The sequence below is a fragment of the Aspergillus undulatus genome, assembly GCF_047715775.1.
Source record: "Aspergillus undulatus strain CBS 261.88 unplaced genomic scaffold BDV17scaffold_40, whole genome shotgun sequence".
Classification (NCBI taxonomy): domain Eukaryota; kingdom Fungi; phylum Ascomycota; class Eurotiomycetes; order Eurotiales; family Aspergillaceae; genus Aspergillus; species Aspergillus undulatus.
The window spans coordinates 265,625-285,200 of NW_027396644.1; the positions used below are offsets into that span (position 1 = coordinate 265,625).

The following is a 19,576-nucleotide window of genomic DNA, read 5'->3' on the forward strand; positions in this document are numbered from 1 at the left end:
GTAGCTTATTTGAGACTTAAGTTGAGGCCTGCGCTAGATACAGGGGTAAGCTATCGATGATAACTTGTTGTTTTGTGGCAATTAATGCGGAAAGCCGGATATCTTCTGGCGTCTGCTGCACAAAGGATGGCATGAGCAGTCGGGGTGTCCCTAGCTGTGCTGTAGTTGAAACTAAACGTTCCAGGACTGTTCAAGGAGCCAGGGGCATGACGGGCCAGCCCGCCCGAGCTGCGCTCGCCCAGATTCCAAGATTGCTGGAGCCAGGCGGATTGCGGGGGTCCTGATGGCCCTTTAGGAAGGTAATTCCACCAAGCCTTCATGACACCTTAGGCCGTTTAGGGTTCGGCATCCCCCCGCCGCCCAAGCGCTTGCGCTGCATGGCCTCCATCTCCTGTTTCATGATTCGTTCCTGCTCGGACATTTTCTTCGGCGCGGCCATGACAGGCCCCTTCTTCCCGGCCAGCGGGTTCTTCTTTGCTGCCGAGGCGAACACATTCTTGGGCTTGTTGTTTCCACCGCCTAGCGACATGGACACCTTGGGGGCTGCTGCGGGAGCTTGCGTCGGGGCGGGAGAGGCGGCGGCTGAGGACTCAGGGGTTGCAGAAGAGGTAGCCTCCTTCTCTTTCTCGTCGGATTGCTGCGCGGCCGGCTGCTCGGTGAGTGGTGATGGCTTCGAGCCGAATCCGATGTTCAACTTCACCGTTTCACCCTCCTTGCGCTGGAGATTCCTCGCCTCGGGATCGATCTCTTCCTCCTTCTCATTCGCCCGCGCCCGCTTAACCTGTTCCTGAATCAACCGCTGCTCCCGCTCCTCATCACCCCGGTCTTGCCGCTCCTTCTTCATAATCGCCTCCCTCCGCCGCATCGCCTCCGGACTCCGATCGATATACGAGACAAACAGACCCTTCTCCGTCTCCTCAACATGACACAATCCCTCTCGACCAAGGTGCGCCGCAAACTGCGTAAGACTCTTCCATTTCGTCGCGTTCATGTGAATGTGCTACAGAAGCATCCGTCAGAACCATCTTCCCAGTAATCCAGAAGGGAAAAGGTTTGGTCGGACTCACCTCCTTGTCAGCAATAACCTGCTGATAAAACTGATTAATATGCACCTTCTTCTCGCCATGCGTAGTCCGCAGCAGGTCCAAAAAGTTCTTGATAAACTGGTTGCTGTAATCCTGGATATACTTCTTCGGGTCTTCGCCGATGAGCAGGACCTGTCGGACGTGGCTTTCGCTTTGGACGTGACTATCCAGGCAGACATCATCAGTATCACAACCTCAAATGCGATATGAATGAGCATACTGGGGAGGGGAAAAACTCACCACTTAAACCCGTTCTCATCGCGCATTTGTCGCTCGCATGCTTGGCAGTACCAGCGCAGTCGACCTAGGCCTTTCTGAGCGGAAGATGAATGTTAGTGCTTGCTTGACCTCCGGCGAGCCCATCGCTGAACTGAAGCACGGGGGGGAGGCGTACGGCCTTCATCTTATTGCTAAGCGCCTTCGTGCTTCCTGCTTCGGCGCGCGGCATCTTGGCGGCAAAAAGAAAGGCGCTCCTCCTCAAGATAAAATCAAAAGAAAGAACTCGATGATGAGTTGAACTTGCGGAGATGAACGAAAGTCGGTGGCGGAGTCGAGATTCATGGAGTCGTTGCCAGCGCCGCGGGTAACAGTCACGTGAAACAAGCGCTCGGTTTAAAAAAGTGCCGTGCCCAATGAGAGTTGGGCAAAAAATGGTCCCTACGAGGATCGAACTCGCGACTTCCACGTGGCATATATTCCTGTCTTGGACAGGTTATATTAGCATGGCACTCTAACCTACTGAGTTAAGGAACCTTGTTGGAATCGGCGTGGGATTTTTGGCAACATGTTCCAATACGTTTGATGGGAGAGGTTCCCACTGGTTTTTATTGCCACTACTCTTTCTCAGTAGTGCGCCTTCAAAGACTACCAAATCAATCTCTCGCTGAGGCAGACAGACCGCTCTATACTTTCGCCGCTGTTTCGTACTAAAGAGTTTTCTTCCCTTCTTTCGAAGCTGCTCTTCGGTTGTTCTGTATTCCAAGGGACTGTGCTCAACTCCACGACACCCAGACGCTATGCTTTCTTCAATATATATGTAGCAAGTCAAGCCGGGCTGCTGACTTCCGCTAATATACCGCGTATCATAGTTACGACTAGGGTGCATGCATTGCGTTGTCTACTATCAATATAGTATATTTATTAGACCAAACTAACTCCACCTATCCATTCCTACCTAACCAGCATCCAGAGATTGCTTTTCTGAAACTGCGAAACGAAATGTAACGAAACGACGCCCTAAAATACAAATATAAACAGAGGCAAAGACGAATAGAAGCAGATGTGAAGAAAGGTAACAACTCTAGCATCGAATACGATGTCAATCATCTGAAGTGTGTACCGAAGGTTGTTTCTATGACCAGCCCTCACATAACATACTCATGAATCGCGCTCGGCCCATTCTCATTATACTCAACGCGGCTCATAAACCCCTTCGAGATCCCTTGGTCAACAACAAAAACAACCTTCGAGGCAACCTGCGCACCAAGGAACGAAGCCTCTTCCAGCCCGCGATGGCCACCACCCGCAGCCGGTCCAGGCGGCCCATTCAAGCCCGGGTTATTCTGGCCCGCGGGCTGGGTGGCCGTCTGCTCTTTCCACTCAGGGAAGTACTCTGGTGGTTTCACCGTTTTGACGCTCGTTGGCGTCTGCGAGTGTCCCGTTGACCGGTGATGGTGGGAGAGGGTTGGGTCCATTGAGGGCGTGCCGGGGGGCATATTGGGGGCGGCGGGGTTATTGGAGTGGGTGGCGGCGACGAGGAGCGGGTTTACGCCGTGGCTGCCTGGGTAGTGCATTGGGTTGGGGAGGCCCGGGGCGGGGGTGTTGGTTCCGCCGGTGGGGAGGGGGGTTGAGAAGTTGGAGGGGATCTCGGAGGTGAAGATTGTGCCGGAGGGCGAGAGGACAAACCTTTGGTTGATTGTTGCGAGGAGGGCTTGAGTGAAGCCTGCAATGGTGTTAGTGCATGAGCGGTAGATAATGGATGGTGGGTGTACTGACCCTTGATCTTGCTACCGTTACCGACGATGATCAACGAGTCCCATAACTCGCTGCGCTTTGTCGCGTCCGGCACAGCATGGATGGTGTGGTGGATTTGTGTCGCAATGTCCTCGAGAATACCACTAGACAGCCGATCTCCCGAATTTGTCTTCGGCGTAGCAGCAAGGAAACGCTCAACACCAACTTCGACATCTCTCGTCTGGCGAATGAACCGACTCGGACCGCTAGGCGCGTCCTTCTCGGGCTCTAACTTGACGAATTCGTGGAACTGGAAGGTAGCTTTCTCTTTCTTGGAGTTAGGCAGACGAACAGGCTTCGCGGCCTCGCCGCCCTTCTTCGTCCCCTTCTCCTTCTCCCGCGCGGCAAGGTACTCGCTGGTGTTGCCGCCGCTGACAATAGCCGCTACATCCAGGACATCATCTTCCTCGTCGTTCTCCGTAGTACCGTTTTCTCTGGGCTGTTGGTTCTCCGCGGGTCCACCGCTCTGAGCTGCGGTGATCGCCTGATGCCCGTCCTGGCGAGCAGTGGCCGCGGCGCCGGGTAAAGGCGTCCCCGACGGCAAAAGCTCAGCGATACTACTCCGCTTTAGCTGCTCACACATCTCTCTTGTGAACCCCTTGGAGCTGAGTAACTCCAGAAGCCGATCAGTCAGGTAATCACCACCGCACCCTTCCAACGCGGTCCCCCGCCCGTGCTCGTTCACCATGAAATCCGTAATAGCAGTAACATCCACCTTGTCCTTCCCGACATCGACAACCGTCGCAGTTGAAACACCATACCCGTACGCCACGGCCGCCGCAGTATCCATCAGACAAAACGCAGGCGTCTTGAACTTCTCAAACACAAACTGTGTAATCGCCTCCTTGTCGCGCAGCGTCCAGACCGGTTCGGCAACGAGCATGATGGGCGTGTGGAAAGGCGGGCTCAGCGTGTTATAGACGTGCGTTAGGAGCGCGAAGAAACACGGCCAGTCGACAATGCGTCCGTTCCGCATCGGGAAGACCGCCCCTTCCTCAGAGGCAATGTCCTCCTCGTAGAAAATCTCCTCTACCGTCTGGCCTTCAGCCCCCTCCTTCCCTTCGCCCTCCGCCGCAGCTCCATTCTCAGTACCCTCGGCCTTTGTCTCCTCCGTGCCCTCACCCTCCATCTTCGGCGCGTCGCCGCTTTCTGTCGTCGGCGCCGGCTCGTCCTTCATCTCGACGTCCTCTTTCTCCGCGGGCGCGGACGCATGCACGCCATTGGCTTTGACCTCCTGCCGCCGCTCACGGATCTTATACGGTTCAAATTCGCCCTTCTTCTCGGCCGGGAACATGCGCGTCGGGAAGCGGTAGCGGGCTGGCGTGAAGGACTCTGGGAGGCCGAGTTGCGCCAGGGTCACTTGCGACCCGGGCGCAATTATCTAATTCACACAGGGTCAGTATGTTGAATTAAATATGAAATGGAAGGTGAGTTGAGGGGTACCAGGATGTGCTCGTCCTTGAATGGCGGCATCTTGTGGGGACTGAGGTCGGCTGGCTGTGAATTGATGGAGGCTCTTGAGGTTCTCGGCCGCGGTTGGTGTTTGATGCGCGATGCTGAGAGGTTGGCGGGGAGACTATTCCGGTTAGCGCGCTTTTGTTCACTCCGTCTGTATGAATTAACCTCGATACTCGACATGACCTTAAATCTGAATTAATACATCTATGCTCTTTGAATCTTGATGTTCAAAGTAACTCGAATTGTAAGTTTTGTTTTGGGCCCGGAAATCCTGGCGTGGCGGTTGAGCATACTACGAGGACTCCGAAAGACAACCTTTATATATTTTTATCGGGTTCCGCCACGACGATCCACCATCTCTCTGTACTATACATGGAATGTGCTGTAGTAAGGATCGAACAAGTAAATAGCTTGGTACCGTTTCCCGATGTCTATGCCCACGCTACAATAATAGATATAAAATGAAGATGAGAACCATATTTCCATAGACTGTAAATAATGCCTAAACTCCATAGCCCCTCTTATTAACTCCGATCATGACCAGCACGAGCCCAATATGTCCCCTACCCATCCAACTGGAACGACCTCACTCCGGACCAGCGTGATACTTCTCCGTCGCAGAGCGAAACAGCTCCTGCTGCTGCCGAAGAAGCTCCTCCTCGGACAACCCGCTCTGCTCCATCTTACTCTGCTTCTTCTCCCGCGACTGCACAAAACAACAAAAGTCAGCCCCGCTCTGATTTAACTCAGGGACAGCCCCAGATAGAGATAGAAACGGAGTCAACCCACCTTCAACTGCTCCTTATGCTCCTCCGCAACAGCAAGAACATCCGGAACGTAATCCCCAAACCCGAGATCACGCAGAGCCCGCTCTACATGCTCGCAAGCAATCGTCTTCTTCGCCTCCTTCTCGCTGATGTCGTTCGCCTCGGAGGAGATGAGCGTGATGAACTCGACGCAGCATTCCATTAGGAGGTCGCGCGCGTCTTTGGAGAAGGATTGCCCGGAAGTCGGGGGGAGGATCTCGGTGATGATTTTTTGGACCGTTGCTGTAGTCAGGTTCGTTAGTATGTTGCCAGGGGGTCTCGTTCATGATCGCGTAGTCATGCCGGAATAGGCGATGAGGTATGGAGATTCTACACACCTTTTGGAAGCGACAGGTCGTCGTTTGCTGGAGCGCGTTAGCTAGGCACGTAGATGCGACAGGATCAGAACGCGCGCGGCTTACAGCTGAATTCTCGATCTGACATGGCGAATATGTGGTGGTTTGTAATCGAGCAAAGAAATATACACAGGGAGCGAAATCCCCAGAGGCGTACAGCGTATTTATCGCAGAGATGAGTACAGTATGACCATCAGTGAGTGGGGTATGCCTGATCGATAAATCCCACGGAACGGAACAACCAGCAGGCAGAAACACACCGCCCAGCCAGCCTTTTCTTCCGCTGCGATTTTTTTCGGCTCGACTTTTCTTCACTTCTCAAGCTCCCACTCTGGATCTCTCAATGCATTGTTTTCCTGGGACACAGTTTTATTCAACGATTGCTCCCTCACTAACTGATATGGTACGTTTAACCGATCTGCCATTCCTTTCTTACCATGATGAACATCGTTGTCGCCCCTATCATACATACCGTGGTGATTACACTGTCCAAGCCAAACGGACCACTGAAATCTATATCTTTGCCCAATTTGCATCACTCAGTCTTTGGTCGATCTCCGCTGACTGTTTGAAGATCTAGGGAAGCTCAGTTATCGGCATTGGAACACCAAGGCGCGAGCTTGATCGTAGCATAGGTACGACAATAACACAATTTCTTCCTTTCCTCAATTTTGTGATGAACAAACTACATTCCATGCTAAGTATGAAGATGCGCTGCATCTGATGCTTAAGAAATGTACCTGCTTTTCATCTTTCGGCTGATCAATTCTACATCTGCCTCTTATTCTATCATCTCGTGGTCGAGTCAACGCTGACTCTTGCAGTATCTATCCTATCTAGTAATCGTATCACGCCTGGAAGGCCTCAAGAGCCTGGTCGTTCCATCTATCGGCCATCATTAGCTTCGTGATAGTTCAGAGAATGAAAGAGAATGAACTCACGAGAGAAACTTCCCACTCAACTCCCTCGGCGCGCCAAGCACCAGCTTCGCCATAACATGCCCTGGCTGCTCGGGCTTCAATAACTTCCCCTCCTTATGCACACTCGTAAATTTCTCATGCACCTGCGGCTCCAGCGTCGTCGCGTGATCCTCCCTCAACTCCCTCTGCATCTCCGTATCCACCATCCCGGGCCGGATACTAACACTCACAACATCAGCCTCCTCCTCACCCAGACTCAAGGCAAGATGGTTCATCGCCGCCTTCGTAGACCCGTAGAGACCCCACCCGCGATACGCAGAGACTGAAGCCCCCGAAGACGTAAACACGATCTTTCCCTTCGCTTCTCTCAAAGCAGGCAACGCCGCCGTGACAAATGAAACAAGACTGAAGAAGTTCACATCATACCCCCTCTTCCACTCCTGCAAATCCGCAGTCGCTATCTTCCCCACTTGCCCCAAGATACCATGGTTAAGAACCAACCCATCAAGACGTCCGAAGGTCTTGAGCGCAAGATCAACGGCTTTTTGACCGAGGCTGAAATCCGCAAGGTCGCCGTTGAGGACTGCAACGCGGCCGTTGTATTGTTGTTCTAGGGATTGAAGGGGTTCCGCGCTTCGGGCTATTACCACGACGTTGTGGAGGGTTGGTTGGGTGAGGAGGTATTTTGTTACGGCGAGGCCGATGCCTGGGGGGGTTTTTTTTGTTAGTGGTGTTGTACTGGGGTGGCACGGAAGGGAGGAGGGTAGGTAAAGTAGGGTAGTAAGTACCTCGGGAGGCGCCGGTGATGATGATTGTTTTGGCGGACATTGTGCTGTATTGTTATCGGTGTAGCTGAAGGGCAAACAGGAATGAAGTTGTGAAGTAAAGAGAGTGGTGAGAGCGGGAGAAAAGTCGGGATGATGCAAGTGACGTGATGCCGAGGGCGAGGGGCCGTGGGGTTAAGCTTCAAGGACTCAAGGTTGCTGCAGAAGCTGTGTAACTCTTACAATAAAAATCGATAGCTATACCCAGCCAATCTGTCCGTCGGCAGGATATAAACCTACTCTGACTCAATTGAGCAAGCCTCGCAAGTGCGAAGTTGTATTTCATAGACTATACTATACCCCTCCTGTCCCTCATCCACCTCGAGCAATGCAGTCAAAGATGCACATACTAATGAGCTATTCTAGGACCAATCAAAGCTAGAATTCGAGACGCCTTCCCGGAACATCCTCCCAGTACAGCAAATCCCAGGCAAGTATTTCCCACCAGAACCACAGTTTGGAGAAGACCGGGCCATGTCCCGGACGGAAGACCCTTCCAGACGAGACCAAACTCGGGCAAGCCATTCCGGTTGTAAAACGGAGGGCGTATCAACGCTCCACATTGCAGAGGTATATAAGGCTCAAGTAGTCCCAGGAGGACTTGAATAGAATAACAGACAGACACGAGTCCCAGAAGATCCAAAAAAAGCAAAAAAAAATTGTTCAGAAAAATGCCAACAATCATCCTAGGCGGCGGTATAATCGGCGCCTCGATAGCCTACTACCTCTCTCTCCAACCCCAACCCTCCTCCCAATCTTCCTCAGAAAGAGAAGAAATCCACATCATCGAATCCTCGCACACCCTCTTCTCCTCCGCCTCAGGATACGCTGCAGGTTTCCTAGCAAAAGACTGGTTTGAGCCTTCTCTCCTCCCGTTGGGTGAATACTCCTTCGGTTTGCATGAATCCCTGGCTAAAGAACATGGCGGCGATAAGAAGTGGGGGTTTATGAAGGGAACCGCGCTCAGTCTCGGTTCTACGGATGCTGGTGTTGGAGGGGCGAGAGGGGATGACTGGTTACGGTCTGGGACGAGTCGTGCTGAGACGGCTACGTCTTCCCCGGCGATTGTGGAGGAGGGCCCGACGTGGTTGACGAGGCAGGCTGGGACGGCCCTGGAGAGGATTAGTGATCGGGGGACTGTGGCGCAGGTGTATGTCCTTCTTTCTTTCCGTTCCCTTCCACTTACCCAGGCCCAGGTAGGCATGTTGAACTGAACTGAGCTGAACTAATGAGATACAGTGATCCCCTCCGCCTCTCGCACTTCCTCCTAGACAAGGCCCTCTCACAGGGCGTAAAACTACATCAACCAAGCACCGCAACATCCCTGATCACATCCGCATCGGGAACAATCACCGCCGTGAAAATCCTCAACATTAATACGAAAGAAGAATCAACCCTCCAGTGCACAAACCTCATAATCGCCTCTGGATCCTGGACGCCCCGCGTCTTCTCGACCCTGTTCCCAGACTCTAGTGCCAAAATGCCAATCTATCCATTGGCGGGCTACTCTCTCGTCATCCGATCCCCTCGATACACATACACCAGCGAGCACGAAAAAGAAGCAGAGGGTAGCCACGCAGTCTTCACGACACACCCTCCCACGGCCGGATTCGCACCGGAGATGTTCTCGCGTGAGGGAAGCGAGATATACATCGCGGGGCTGAATAGCACGAGAATCCCTGTCCCCGAACGAGTCGAGGATCTACAAAAGTACTGGGATGAGGAGGAGATGGATAGACTTAAGGACGTCACAATCCGCCTTATGGGGAAACTCCCCGCGGGACAGAAAGAAAGTACAGATGGTGTCTTGAATGAGAATGACCTAACCATCCTCCGCGAGGGCCTGTGTCTTCGACCTGTCTCGGAGCGCGGCGTGCCGTTTGTGGGTAGGGTTGAAGAGTCGGATCTTGGTGGGATTAAGAGCTGCAAGGGTGGTGGTATATTTGTTGCGGCGGGGCATGGGCCCTGGGGGATTTCGTTGGCGTTAGGGACTGGAGCGGTTATGGCGGATTTGGTGAGGGGGGTGAAGCCGTCTGTTGATGTTAGTGGGTTGGGATTGGGGGGGAAAGCTCGGAGGGCGAAGCTGTAAGTATCACGATTGAGTATTTGAGTGTTTGACTCTTTGATGCATTTTGAAGAGAAGGCCATGACTGGTGTCGGTGGTTCGGCTACGAATGGTTTGCAGTTCACATACTGACGTGATCTGATATGATTTGGAAATAGCAGGGGATACCGTTCAAACCATAGACATAGATATTGTCCTTCGGGCTGAAGGAAGTAGTTCATCACTCAACAGAAAAATTTTGTGACCAAGTCGAAGTATAGCCGTAAGAAGATAAAAAGCCGAAGAGATCGTGGACTGGAGCTGTACAAAGGAACAGTCGTAGAGACCACTATTACCTAATTCCTCGCCCGTTCTACAGTACATCACATCAGGACCTGGCTATCTCATGGAATTCGAGAAAGAGAGTTGAAATATGTCATCGTGACCATGGGCCATCATAACTTAAGAGGATGGCAGACTCAGATTTCGATAATGGTGGCAGATTCCTGCAGCTTTTTTTCGTGGTCATTGAGCAACTGCACCGCCTCATGGAACCCCAATTCAGCGGCTGTCTCCCTTGCAGCGCGTCTCGACCGTGTCGTTGTTTGGACGCCCACGTCATATCTCAAAAGCATTTCGACAGCCTCAGCATTGTTGTGTTGAACTGCGACCATCAAAGGTGTACGCCCGCGCCTGTCGCGATGATTGATATCTGCACCGTGCTCAATCAAAACGGGTAATATGGCAATGGACTTCGCTATGATTGCCCACATGATGGCCGTCAACCCCTCATCATCGGGCTGATTGACATCTGCGCCGTGTTCAAGTAAGACAGGTACTGTTATGGCTTCAAAATCCCCACTGAGTGCAAATAGCAAAGGTGTATTGTGGTTGTCGTCATGAGCATTAGGATCAGCGCCATGAGAGAGAAGTTTTCGCATCACGCCAACGTTTCCATTGTGCGACGCCGACATCAATGGTGTCCATCCCAAGGAGTCCCGTACGTCAATTTGGGCACCGTGCTCTATCAGTGTAACAGCAATTTCTTCGGCATCAGTCTCACCGGCCACGCGAAATAGAGTTAGATCGATGAAGACCGTATCGACACTAGCACCATGAGCAACGAGAAGCTGTACCATTTTTGTATTTTTCATATCGCAGGCTATCACCAAGGGTGTGTTACCGTCTTTGTCTCTGGCATTGATATCGGCCCCTTTTTGAAGTAATAATGGGATGACCGACTCACGACCCAGAAGAACCGCTGGTCTCAAGGGCACATCGCCGTCGCTGGTTTGCACATTGGCATTTGCGCCGTTATCCAGTAAAATTTGAGCAATTTTTTCGTATCCCCAGATAGCACTAAGATGAAGTGCTGTGTAGCCCTGGAAATTTTTTTTGCTTAGATAGAGGCTTACACGAGGTTTCCATCTCTTCTGGGCTAATAGCTTCCGTACCCAGTGGTCAAGGCCGATGGCAGACGCGATGTGGAGCTTTGTAAGTTTGCGGATTTTCTCGTCTTCTAAATCAAAACGGCATTGATACCACCGTTGAGCAAATCTTGAATTCTTCCGAAACATTGGCCGGGACATATCAATAACTGCATCGGCAAATACACCAGCAGCCCGCGCGTGGTGTGGCCAGGCGCGTATGGCATAGTCCAGCATGGGGATCTTTTGCTGTTCGGCACTGGAGAGGCGACGGCCACAATACTTCTCGACCAGGTCCAGACATATCTGCGCTATCCTATAATGCCCTTTCTCAGGACTGATGCGAAAGGTCTCCAGTATCGGGTTTGAGTCCAAGGAGCCACGAAGTAGATAATCTCGAACAGACTGATGGATAAGACCAACCCTGCCATTTTGTACCCGAAGAAGACGCTTTGAAAGGGAAAGCTGATCCATGATAGCTCGCTCGGGATCTAAGGCGGTTGAAACATGTAGTTTGATCACGCCAGACAGTCTGTGGATGGTCAGGGGACGAAACGCTAGAGCTACCCAAAGCAATATTGAACCCACAACTTCCCTCTTGCTTTCATCGACCTCAAGCAAGATTCGACCGTAGATCGCAGGTAATCCTTTAGGGAGGGCCTCCAATGTCTCTAACAACTCCGTGCAGGTCGCCTTCTGCATCAGCTCGTTCATGACGAATCCAATCCAGAGGAAAGTCCCTTCTGACCGTTCCAGGAGAGTTTCTTCGACCTGAGCAGCTAGCTCCAAAGTGAAACCGGCAACTTTATACAATTCGCGAACTCTGTATTGAACAAATCGTTGTACATCAGTGTTGATTTCATTGTCATGGTCGGGATCTAGTTGAATGGTTGGCAACCCTTTTAGAGCATGTATATCTCGACTGACTACCATAAGCCGAATGCCAGACGTGCGCGGTCTTTCGTCATTGTCTTCAAACATCTGAGAAAACTTGAGTCCCAGGAAGCGTGTGGATTCCTCATCACATTCGTCCAGACCGTCAATCACACAGTAAATCAAGCCAATCTCTGAGTCTTGTACCATGCCCAAAGAATGGTCCACAGTGCTTCAGGCGATTCTAAAGCATATTCAGCCTTTTGTTGAGAGGCAAAGAAGAATTGGGCGTGGCGGAATAGCGAGGGTCTTTTCTCGACGACTTGGTATATGAGGCCCCGAAGAACTGCAGTTGCTGTGTTGCGTTTCTCATCCTCGTGGCCACAAAAGTAGAAAATTAGACCGCCACCCTTCAGCTTCTCGAGCTCTTGGGTAAGAAAGATTGACAACATGGTCTTTCCTTTGCCGGGTCCGCCGCATAACCACAGAAAAGGTGGCCCTTGAGGACCCAGCCAAGACTTGTAAGACTCGTCGTTACGAAGCCATTCACAAGTCCCTTCAACTCTTGTTCCCTTGGCGTTGATGATGTTGGCTCGGTCAATGAGCGGATCAGTCATGAACACCGCTTCGAAACGCTCTCTGGTTTCTTGGTCAGCGGTGAGTCGGGTAGCTTGCGCGCCCGGGATGATATCGAAGAAGTCCTTTGCGCAGAGCGCTGCCATCATGGCGGCGTAGATCTGCCAATCTTTGTTCTTATGCGAGTCGCAGTAGTCACAAATGCCACGTATGACCAAGCAGGGAAGAGTGTTCATAACACCAGCTGCCTCCATTTCAAAACAGAGAACATAGCCGAGTTCTCGACTCAACCTGTCACGAGTGACCCCATCTTTCACGACTTGGTTGCCGGATGCAATGAGTCCGTAATGCACCAGAGTCTCATTTGCCCGCTTCCCTCGTTGCTTCACCCTCGTAGGATCGCAGTCCTGGCAACGGTCTTTCCCAATATGATCGTAAGTTGGCTCATATAGCACATCGGAGTCCGGCTTCTGGACACCCCCAGTCAAAGGAAGACGCGCTATTATGTGGCTGCTTTGGTCCCTTCCTAAGGCCCGAAACTTGGAGAGGGCGTTGAGAAGCATAGTTGGTGGCGGGGTTAGGTAGCCAGTGCGATGGCTCTTTCCCTCGGGACCTATTTTCCCAAGGTCATACTGCACAACCCCGCCGAATTGACCTTGAGGTTGGCTAATGACAATGTCTCCCAGCCGGACATCAGCCTCGTCACTAGGAACACCACCGGCGATGCCGACCAAGAAGCCAAACTTGATTGACCGGAACTTCTCCATCATCTCCTTCACGCATGCGGCGGCAGCATTTGTTCCATAGCGACCAGCCGGCAGGCACACTATGACAACGTGGTGCTGTCCAATTCTCCCAAGACAGTAGATGTTCGTCTCGTGGGGTTCAGCAAACGGATCTTGGTGTTCATCATCCAGCATGGCCCGAGCCGCCTGAAGCTCGAGTGGCAGCGCACAAACCCATCCGACCGTATAGGTTTCGGGACAGAAACGTGGTTTTTTCATCACCTATGGCGATTAGTGTCATGGTGATTTCGAGTGCAGAGATTCGAGCATGGCCAGAAGCTGGCGACAAGGCCGAGCTTGGCTTAGCGGGCGATAGCGTAGCGCCAAAGCTAGTATAACCCGTGACCACTGACAATTGGCGCATTTAGGCTGCACCAGACATGTCATAGCACATTCTCGAACGAATTAGCAGTGATGAGACCTTCCAATGGCCGCGCATCTCGAAAGAATATATGTGAGAGCGTTTTGGTGTTCTTCGATTTGGAGAATTTGAGTAGATGCGACAAGGGTGTCAAGGATCAAAATCCAATGTCAGGTAGACCTCTCGAGAAAACTGATCGAGAATGGGCTGTACATAGTTGAGTCGGTTGAAGCTTCCCTGGCGGGTGTCTGGAATATCCTGCCTGAGGCACTAAATGACTTAGTCAGCGCTCCGCCGTCACTGTCGCTGTCCAGAATCTTCACCAAAGCCGGGGATGGCAGAAACCAAAGCAGCTCCCAAGCTCCCTCATTCCCTAACCTCACGTTTCCCCTTCAAGTTCCACCTCCTCACCCTCACCTCAGTTGCCGCGCATAAAATAATCGCTGTGTTATCCTCCCCTCGCTCGCCGCCACAATGGCCAACTACCTCGCCTCCATCTTCGGAACCGAACAAGACAAAGTCAACTGCTCCTTCTACTACAAGATCGGCGCCTGCAGACATGGCGACCGCTGCTCGCGCAAACATGTCAAGCCCTCCTACTCCCAGACCATACTCATGCCGAACATGTACCAGAACCCGGCCTACGACCCGAAAAGCAAGATGAACCCGAGCCAGCTGCAGAACCATTTTGATGCGTTTTACGAGGATGTCTGGTGCGAGATGTGCAAGTACGGCGAGCTGGAGGAGCTGGTCGTGTGCGATAACAACAATGATCGTAAGCTTTCCTTTGCCATGGACTCTGTCTGATTCTTTGGCTAACTTGTGTGACTAGATCTCATCGGAAACGTCTACGCGCGATTCAAATACGAAGAAGACGCCCAACAAGCCTGCGATACGCTCAACTCACGATGGTACGCCGCGCGACCGATATACTGCGAGCTATCGCCGGTGACCGATTTCCGAGAAGCATGCTGCCGGTTAAACTCCGGCGAGGGCTGCGTCCGCGGCGGGTTCTGCAACTTCATTCACCGGAAAGATCCTAGCAATGAACTCGACCGGGAGCTGCGCCTCAGCACGAAGAAGTGGTTGAAGGAGCGCGGTCGGGATGCGCGCAGTGTCAGCCGCAGTCCCAGCCCGGAGCCTACACGGCGGAGATACTAGTTGCGTTCTGTTTGTTTCTGGCGTTGGGAGAGTGATCGTGTACTGTACTTTATGATATCAGCTCTACGGAGTTAGGAATGGCATCAATGCATCTTGACTTGAGGTAAACTACGTTCCCGTACTCTGCAGTAGAAATCGCGGTGTTCCTGAATCGGAGATAATGAAGTCTTGGCGCATGTCCACTTTTGGCGCGTCGCGTCTCGAACAAAGAAGAGACCAACACCCCGCATCTTCTCCTCTTTACAACTTTAGAGTCAATCCCTAAACCACAAGCCAAAATGGCAATCGGCAGAAGAAATGGCTACGACGACAGCAACCGAGCCTTCCTGCAAGCGCTCATGTCCCGCTCAACAATAACCTACGAAGAGTCAAAACCCATACTCGCCGCAATCCTCTCAGTCAGTGGTGCGTCAAGCTCGATCTGCTCCTACAATCTGAAGTTTCATTTTGCTAACTAACTGCTTCAAGGCGACCGAGTCTTAGAAGAAGACATAGCCGAAGAAGACCTAAACAACTTTATAACAGCCGCAAACAGCGCCATCTCGCCCTTCGACCTCGAAATCCGAAGTACCCTCCCGCAACACGAGATCCACGACCCAGCGAACCAGAATGATGCGGCTCTCCCGGAACGCGTATACGCTCTCGTCAATACAACCAGCGACGGGCTAACGCAGCTTGCGACGACGTACACAGCGGACGAGATATCCTTTGTGAAGCGAGTCCTTGATAAGATGTTCGAGACGAATAATAATCGGATTGCTGAGGTCATGGCCATATCCTCCATCGAGGCGATCCAGCAGGCGAAGGTCGCGGGTGGTGAGAATCGGAGAGAGTCTGGGACTACACAGGCAACGCAAGGAAAGGCCGCGCAGCCATTGAGCATGACGCAAGCGGAGACCATCATGAAGCAGCTTGTTGAGGAGGGGTGGTTTGAGAAGAGCCGGAAGGGGTTCTACAGTTTGAGTCCGAGGGGTCTAATGGAGTTACGCGGATGGCTCGTTGCGACGTATAATGTTGAGGATGGGGGGCGGAATCAGAAGATTAAATTTTGTGCTGCTTGTCGGGATATCGTTACTGTTGTACGTCCTCGTTCCTTCATTTGTCTTTGATGTTGTTTATGTACTAACGGGATAGGGCCAACGCTGCGGTAACCGAGACTGTCCTGGCCGATTACACGACCACTGCATGCGCAACTTCTTCCGCGTGCAGAAAGCCGAGCAGTGCCCTATGTGTCGGTCTCCCTGGCCGGGCGACAAATTTGTTGGCGAGCGTGCTGTCGTAACCGGCGGGAATCGACGGACCTCCACTATTCCTGTTCGTCAGAGCATTGCGCCGGCTACGCAGATGTCCCAGGATACGGACGGTATGGACGAGGATGGGGATGAGGGGAGTGACTGAGATAGCAGAAGCTCGTTAATGGCAGCTGAAGTCCGGTGAAACTAAACGCTGCTCTTAACCGCCTGCTGCAGATCATTTTCGACGATGACTTAACAACGGCTTCAACCAGCAGCTACAACCGAAAGTCGATATCAGATGATCGACGAGCTTGGGAGCGATCGGTATACTGGATGCAAACGCCCCGGCTTAGACTGACACCTCGCAACGGATTCGCCCTACGCTATGGCCTCAGCCTTGTCGGTCACGATACGTCTCCCTGGCAAACCAGTCAGGAATTGAGCCAATTGAACGAGGACACATTCAATGAATGAGCATACGTGCCCCCAGCTCGCTCATTGTGTGTAGACTCAACTTTATCATAGGGCAGGCACTTCGTCTCTTCTCCATGGGCACCGTCTAAATCATATGAGTACCTGCAGGTGGGTGCTCGCAGCTCGCCTACGCGTGCGGGTTGCATCTCAAACACCGCTTTGAGTTTGAGTTTCGGTCTCAGTGTGAGCGTAAGTCTCGTCCGTTCCGAGCATGTGAGCATGCGGGCATGGCTGAAGGGGTACTCAGTGCGCCTTCGTGGTATTCGCCTGGCTGGATAGCATAGCGCATCAGGCATACGATATCTCTACGATTCCAATTTTACCTCTACCATAGCACTCCACTGCCAATCAGCAATCTAGTCACTCTTCCTCCTCTTATTCCTTCTCCTGTTCATTGACCACCTATCACTCCCCTCCAGTACAACACAACACAAAAACACCTCATTCAAGTACTCGTCTAGCTCCCAACAACATCAAACGAGGGCTCCCAAAGCGAGAACCAGAATTGGGCTAAGAGGTTCGACTCGGAGGAAATCATATATCCCCCACCCGCAGCGGACGAATGTCCGAATTGATGTCATGTCATGCCATTACGGCCTCAAATCACTTGCCGTTCACCCGCTGACCACATCCTCTGGAGGGATATAATGCAATTTTTGGCGCTACCTACGTCTCGCAATGCAAACCTGTGACGACCTTCACTTTTCAATTCAAAGGCAGGGTCATAGTCTGACGTTGATCTTTCCACTGGCTAGTAGTACCCTTCTGCGTATCCCCGCGGGACATGGTACGGGTCCCATCCCTAGCCCCTAGCCATGAAAGTGCTGATGGTGTTTCAGCCGGAGCGAAAGCATTCTGAGTTGACTGCTAAACGAAGCATTTCAGCAGGATTTGTAATTGCGGAATTAGTACCGAAGTCAACTTCCCCACATGTTGGTGATCGATCTCCGCGTCTCCACGTGGGGTTACCTTGACGAACCAGTTCTCGATACGCTGCAGACTCATACTGCACTCAGTAAGTACCTAGGCAGTCAGGAACTCATGGCATGATCTTAGAATGTGGGGCCTACTGGTGGTACAAAGGCTTTTCATTCCGAATCTCCCAACGCGAGTCTCCAGCTTGTATCTACATCAACATCTCAGATCCAGATCCAGATTGATACCCTACCCTCAGGGCTCACTCACATCAAAATGCCACCAACCGAAATCCCAACGACCCTCCCACCGATGAAAGACCTCACAACCGAAAACATCACCGAAAACGTCCACCTAGTAAACAGCCAATGCCCCTCCCCCCGCCTACGCTACCTCCTCCACCGAATAGTGTCGCACCTACACGAATTCTGCCTCGAGACCCGCGTCTCAACAGAAGAATGGATGACCGCGATCAAATTTCTCACAGAGACGGGCCAAATCAGCGACGACCTCCGGCACGAGTTTATCCTGCTCAGCGATACACTCGGTGTTTCTTCGCTTGTCGATAGTATAAACCACCCGCGGCAACCACCCGCCACAGAAGGGACAGTCCTAGGCCCCTTCCACACCCACGACGCAGAAGACATGGAGCACGGGAGTGTCCTCCACTCCGACCCCGACGCAACGCGCCTCCTCGTCCTCGCTTCAATCCGCGATACATCGGGGAACCCCATTCCCAACGTCAAGGTAGACGTCTGGGAAGGCGACAGCAAAGGCTTCTACGATGTGCAGAACCCGCATCGAACAGGGCCCGACGGCCGCGCGGTGCTGCGGTCCGATGCAAACGGCGAGTTCTATTTCCAGGCGATTGTCCCCGTCCCGTATCCGATTCCTATGGATGGGCCGGTGGGTAAGATGCTGCAGGCTCTGGGGCGCCATCCGAATCGGCCCGGGCATGTGCATTTTATGCTTGATCGGGAGGGGTTTGATTTGTTGATTACGTGGGTTACCCCCCTCTCATAAGTCTGCTTGGACATGCTAATGAGGTTTGGTACATACAGCGCCCTCTACCCCCGCGGCGACCCCTACGAAACATCCGACCCTGTCTTCGGGGTGAAAGAGTCTCTGGTCGTCGACCTAAGCGAAGTAACCGACTCTGGCATGGCGGAGAAATACGGCGTCGAGGTCGGGACAAAGCTGCTTAAGCACGACTTTGTCCTGCTCACTGAACAGCAAGCGCGCGAGTTACGACGGAAGAATGCTGTTGAGGCGATGGATAGGCAAGGACGGAAAGTGGATTTTGTTGATGGGTTGCCTGTTCCGATGTGATGGGTGAGGGCGAACTTGGTTTGGGGAGGATCCTTGAGCTTGTGGATTGTAAAGATCATGAAATAAGACGACGACCGGTTCCGTGAATTTATGAGATGTATATATATATACTTATCTACTTGTCCTGTTGAAAGTTGCGCGAAATTTTCAACGGAGACGAGAACTCCTTATGAATTTTAACCCTAGCCGACTCGGTAGGTAGTACGCGCCAACTACTATATAGTCCTAGCGATATACTGATTACATCCGGGCTTCAAACCACGTCACCGTCAGCAAAGCTCCTTGATATTATGAAATCCAACATACAAAATCCACGGCATAACTTCTCTCACCCTCACCTCACCTCACCTCGCCACGATCCACCGAGTCATCTTCATCCACCTCCGCATCCGCACGGGCCCGAGAATTATGTTCTCTTGTTTATATACGTATGTACAGATAGAAGTCAAAAGGCTTATCTACCTGCAGGTAAGTCTAGTTCGCATCGCAGTCCCATTCAGCTTCAACGGGAGTAAGATGTAGCCTGCAAAACAATAGTACGGAGGACATTAGAGTAGACTGTAGAGTAACCCTTCACTGGAGATGCAGGTGGAGGCAAAGACCTGGGGAATCGAGGATGCGTTGGAGCTCGTTACCTTACCCGTTCTTCCTTCACCTTAGGTACCTAAGCCTATTGTCATCCCTGCAACAGCCAGTCAAACAATGTCCGTTGGAGTCCGGCCTCCTCACGTAATCTCAGGATAGGTCTCGAAAAGCCTCCTAGACAGAGAGTTGAGGTGCAATATAGCCTATACGGCAAAGAAACTGCTCGCGTCAATGGAATGTTTCATGGCGCCGCCGGATATATCGCGTGACGCTCGAGCGTACTGCAGACGGGGGTTAAAGTCGTAACCCACAACGCCCTCCACACCATTTGTTATTGATCATGCCCCTT

General features: G+C 52.2%; 10 protein-coding genes and 1 non-coding gene across 11 annotated transcripts; 4 read left to right on the forward strand and 7 right to left on the reverse strand.

The window, feature by feature from the left end:
• Positions 1-316: 316 nt before the first annotated feature.
• BDV17DRAFT_293329 (putative C2H2 finger domain protein (Kin17)) lies at positions 317-1,533 on the reverse strand (the record flags this gene model as incomplete). The annotated part of the gene is made up of 4 exons (XM_073762578.1): positions 317-1,000; positions 1,068-1,248; positions 1,326-1,399; positions 1,480-1,533. The coding sequence occupies 4 exons, from the start codon at positions 1,531-1,533 to the stop codon at positions 317-319; spliced, it is 993 nt and encodes a 330-aa protein (XP_073613586.1).
• A 203-nt stretch (positions 1,534-1,736) lies between these two features.
• Positions 1,737-1,838, reverse strand: BDV17DRAFT_t109. The gene has a single exon. It is a non-coding gene; the product is annotated as a tRNA-Ile (tRNA).
• A 396-nt stretch (positions 1,839-2,234) lies between these two features.
• Positions 2,235-4,681, reverse strand: BDV17DRAFT_269014 (putative chromatin remodeling complex subunit (Arp9)). Its single transcript, XM_073758527.1, has 3 exons — positions 4,542-4,681; positions 3,081-4,479; positions 2,235-3,027 (listed from the first exon to the last, which is right to left on the reverse strand). The coding sequence occupies exons 1-3, from the start codon at positions 4,569-4,571 to the stop codon at positions 2,450-2,452; spliced, it is 2,007 nt and encodes a 668-aa protein (XP_073613587.1). The 5' UTR covers positions 4,572-4,681; the 3' UTR covers positions 2,235-2,449.
• Positions 4,682-4,820: 139 nt separating this feature from the next.
• On the reverse strand, positions 4,821-5,898 carry nctB (negative cofactor 2 transcription regulator complex subunit NCB2). Its single transcript, XM_073758528.1, has 4 exons — positions 5,785-5,898; positions 5,701-5,727; positions 5,346-5,605; positions 4,821-5,262 (listed from the first exon to the last, which is right to left on the reverse strand). The coding sequence occupies exons 1-4, from the start codon at positions 5,804-5,806 to the stop codon at positions 5,143-5,145; spliced, it is 429 nt and encodes a 142-aa protein (XP_073613588.1). The 5' UTR covers positions 5,807-5,898; the 3' UTR covers positions 4,821-5,142.
• A 58-nt stretch (positions 5,899-5,956) lies between these two features.
• On the reverse strand, positions 5,957-7,575 carry BDV17DRAFT_269028 (SDR family oxidoreductase). Its single transcript, XM_073758529.1, has 3 exons — positions 7,427-7,575; positions 6,660-7,344; positions 5,957-6,603 (listed from the first exon to the last, which is right to left on the reverse strand). Exons 1-3 carry the CDS (start codon positions 7,464-7,466, stop codon positions 6,567-6,569), a joined length of 762 nt encoding a protein of 253 aa, XP_073613589.1. The 5' UTR covers positions 7,467-7,575; the 3' UTR covers positions 5,957-6,566.
• Positions 7,576-8,102: 527 nt separating this feature from the next.
• On the forward strand, positions 8,103-9,768 carry BDV17DRAFT_150817 (NAD(P)/FAD-dependent oxidoreductase). Its single transcript, XM_073754473.1, has 2 exons — positions 8,103-8,612; positions 8,702-9,768. The coding sequence occupies exons 1-2, from the start codon at positions 8,134-8,136 to the stop codon at positions 9,549-9,551; spliced, it is 1,329 nt and encodes a 442-aa protein (XP_073613590.1). The 5' UTR covers positions 8,103-8,133; the 3' UTR covers positions 9,552-9,768.
• Positions 9,769-9,985: 217 nt separating this feature from the next.
• BDV17DRAFT_293333 (ankyrin repeat domain-containing protein) lies at positions 9,986-11,914 on the reverse strand (the record flags this gene model as incomplete). Its single annotated transcript, XM_073762579.1, has 1 exon — positions 9,986-11,914. The coding sequence occupies one exon, from the start codon at positions 11,912-11,914 to the stop codon at positions 9,986-9,988; it is 1,929 nt and encodes a 642-aa protein (XP_073613591.1).
• BDV17DRAFT_150833 (nucleoside phosphorylase domain-containing protein) lies at positions 11,765-13,483 on the reverse strand. The gene has a single exon (XM_073754475.1). The coding sequence runs from the start codon at positions 13,384-13,386 to the stop codon at positions 11,989-11,991; it is 1,398 nt and encodes a 465-aa protein (XP_073613592.1). The 5' UTR covers positions 13,387-13,483; the 3' UTR covers positions 11,765-11,988.
• A 284-nt stretch (positions 13,484-13,767) lies between these two features.
• BDV17DRAFT_150828 (zinc finger CCCH domain-containing RNA-binding protein) lies at positions 13,768-14,797 on the forward strand. The gene is made up of 2 exons (XM_073754474.1): positions 13,768-14,303; positions 14,361-14,797. The coding sequence occupies exons 1-2, from the start codon at positions 14,003-14,005 to the stop codon at positions 14,687-14,689; spliced, it is 630 nt and encodes a 209-aa protein (XP_073613593.1). The 5' UTR covers positions 13,768-14,002; the 3' UTR covers positions 14,690-14,797.
• Positions 14,798-14,817: 20 nt separating this feature from the next.
• Positions 14,818-16,692, forward strand: BDV17DRAFT_269031 (Nse1 non-SMC component of SMC5-6 complex-domain-containing protein). The gene is made up of 3 exons (XM_073758530.1): positions 14,818-15,094; positions 15,158-15,768; positions 15,824-16,692. The coding sequence occupies exons 1-3, from the start codon at positions 14,968-14,970 to the stop codon at positions 16,085-16,087; spliced, it is 1,002 nt and encodes a 333-aa protein (XP_073613594.1). The 5' UTR covers positions 14,818-14,967; the 3' UTR covers positions 16,088-16,692.
• Positions 16,693-16,940: 248 nt separating this feature from the next.
• BDV17DRAFT_269032 (intradiol ring-cleavage dioxygenase) lies at positions 16,941-18,822 on the forward strand. Its single transcript, XM_073758531.1, has 3 exons — positions 16,941-17,185; positions 17,238-18,314; positions 18,375-18,822. The coding sequence occupies exons 2-3, from the start codon at positions 17,590-17,592 to the stop codon at positions 18,640-18,642; spliced, it is 993 nt and encodes a 330-aa protein (XP_073613595.1). The 5' UTR covers positions 16,941-17,185; positions 17,238-17,589; the 3' UTR covers positions 18,643-18,822.
• Positions 18,823-19,576: the final 754 nt, after the last annotated feature.

Excerpts from the sequence above, each read along its gene's own strand:
- BDV17DRAFT_269014 (XM_073758527.1), bottom strand. The coding sequence starts at position 4,571 with ATGCCGCCATTCAAGGACGAGCACATCCTG. Across the intron at positions 4,480-4,541 it reads TCAAGGACGAGCACATCCTG|ATAATTGCGCCCGGGTCGCA; the intron begins GTACCCCTCAAC and ends TGTGTGAATTAG. Across the intron at positions 3,028-3,080 it reads TAACGGTAGCAAGATCAAGG|GCTTCACTCAAGCCCTCCTC; the intron begins GTCAGTACACCC and ends ACACCATTGCAG.
- nctB (XM_073758528.1), bottom strand. The coding sequence starts at position 5,806 with ATGTCAGATCGAGAATTCAGCT. Across the intron at positions 5,728-5,784 it reads GTCAGATCGAGAATTCAGCT|CAAACGACGACCTGTCGCTT; the intron begins GTAAGCCGCGCG and ends AACGCGCTCCAG. Across the intron at positions 5,263-5,345 it reads AGCATAAGGAGCAGTTGAAG|TCGCGGGAGAAGAAGCAGAG; the intron begins GTGGGTTGACTC and ends TGTTTTGTGCAG.
- BDV17DRAFT_269028 (XM_073758529.1), bottom strand. The coding sequence starts at position 7,466 with ATGTCCGCCAAAACAATCATCATCACCGGCGCCTCCCGAG. Across the intron at positions 7,345-7,426 it reads CATCACCGGCGCCTCCCGAG|GCATCGGCCTCGCCGTAACA; the intron begins GTACTTACTACC and ends AAACCCCCCCAG. Across the intron at positions 6,604-6,659 it reads TTGAGTGGGAAGTTTCTCTC|ATGGAACGACCAGGCTCTTG; the intron begins GTGAGTTCATTC and ends GATGGCCGATAG.
- BDV17DRAFT_150817 (XM_073754473.1), top strand. The coding sequence starts at position 8,134 with ATGCCAACAATCATCCTAGGCGGCGGTATAATCGGCGCCTCGATAGCC. Across the intron at positions 8,613-8,701 it reads CGGGGGACTGTGGCGCAGGT|TGATCCCCTCCGCCTCTCGC; the intron begins GTATGTCCTTCT and ends AATGAGATACAG.
- BDV17DRAFT_150833 (XM_073754475.1), bottom strand. The coding sequence starts at position 13,386 with ATGAAAAAACCACGTTTCTGTCCCGAAACCTATACGGTCGGATGGGTT.
- BDV17DRAFT_150828 (XM_073754474.1), top strand. The coding sequence starts at position 14,003 with ATGGCCAACTACCTCGCCTCCATCTTCGGAACCGAACAAGACAAAGTC. Across the intron at positions 14,304-14,360 it reads GTGCGATAACAACAATGATC|ATCTCATCGGAAACGTCTAC; the intron begins GTAAGCTTTCCT and ends TTGTGTGACTAG.
- BDV17DRAFT_269031 (XM_073758530.1), top strand. The coding sequence starts at position 14,968 with ATGGCAATCGGCAGAAGAAATGGCTACGACGACAGCAACCGAGCCTTC. Across the intron at positions 15,095-15,157 it reads CGCAATCCTCTCAGTCAGTG|GCGACCGAGTCTTAGAAGAA; the intron begins GTGCGTCAAGCT and ends AACTGCTTCAAG. Across the intron at positions 15,769-15,823 it reads GTCGGGATATCGTTACTGTT|GGCCAACGCTGCGGTAACCG; the intron begins GTACGTCCTCGT and ends CTAACGGGATAG.
- BDV17DRAFT_269032 (XM_073758531.1), top strand. The coding sequence starts at position 17,590 with ATGCCACCAACCGAAATCCCAACGACCCTCCCACCGATGAAAGACCTC. Across the intron at positions 18,315-18,374 it reads GGGTTTGATTTGTTGATTAC|CGCCCTCTACCCCCGCGGCG; the intron begins GTGGGTTACCCC and ends TGGTACATACAG.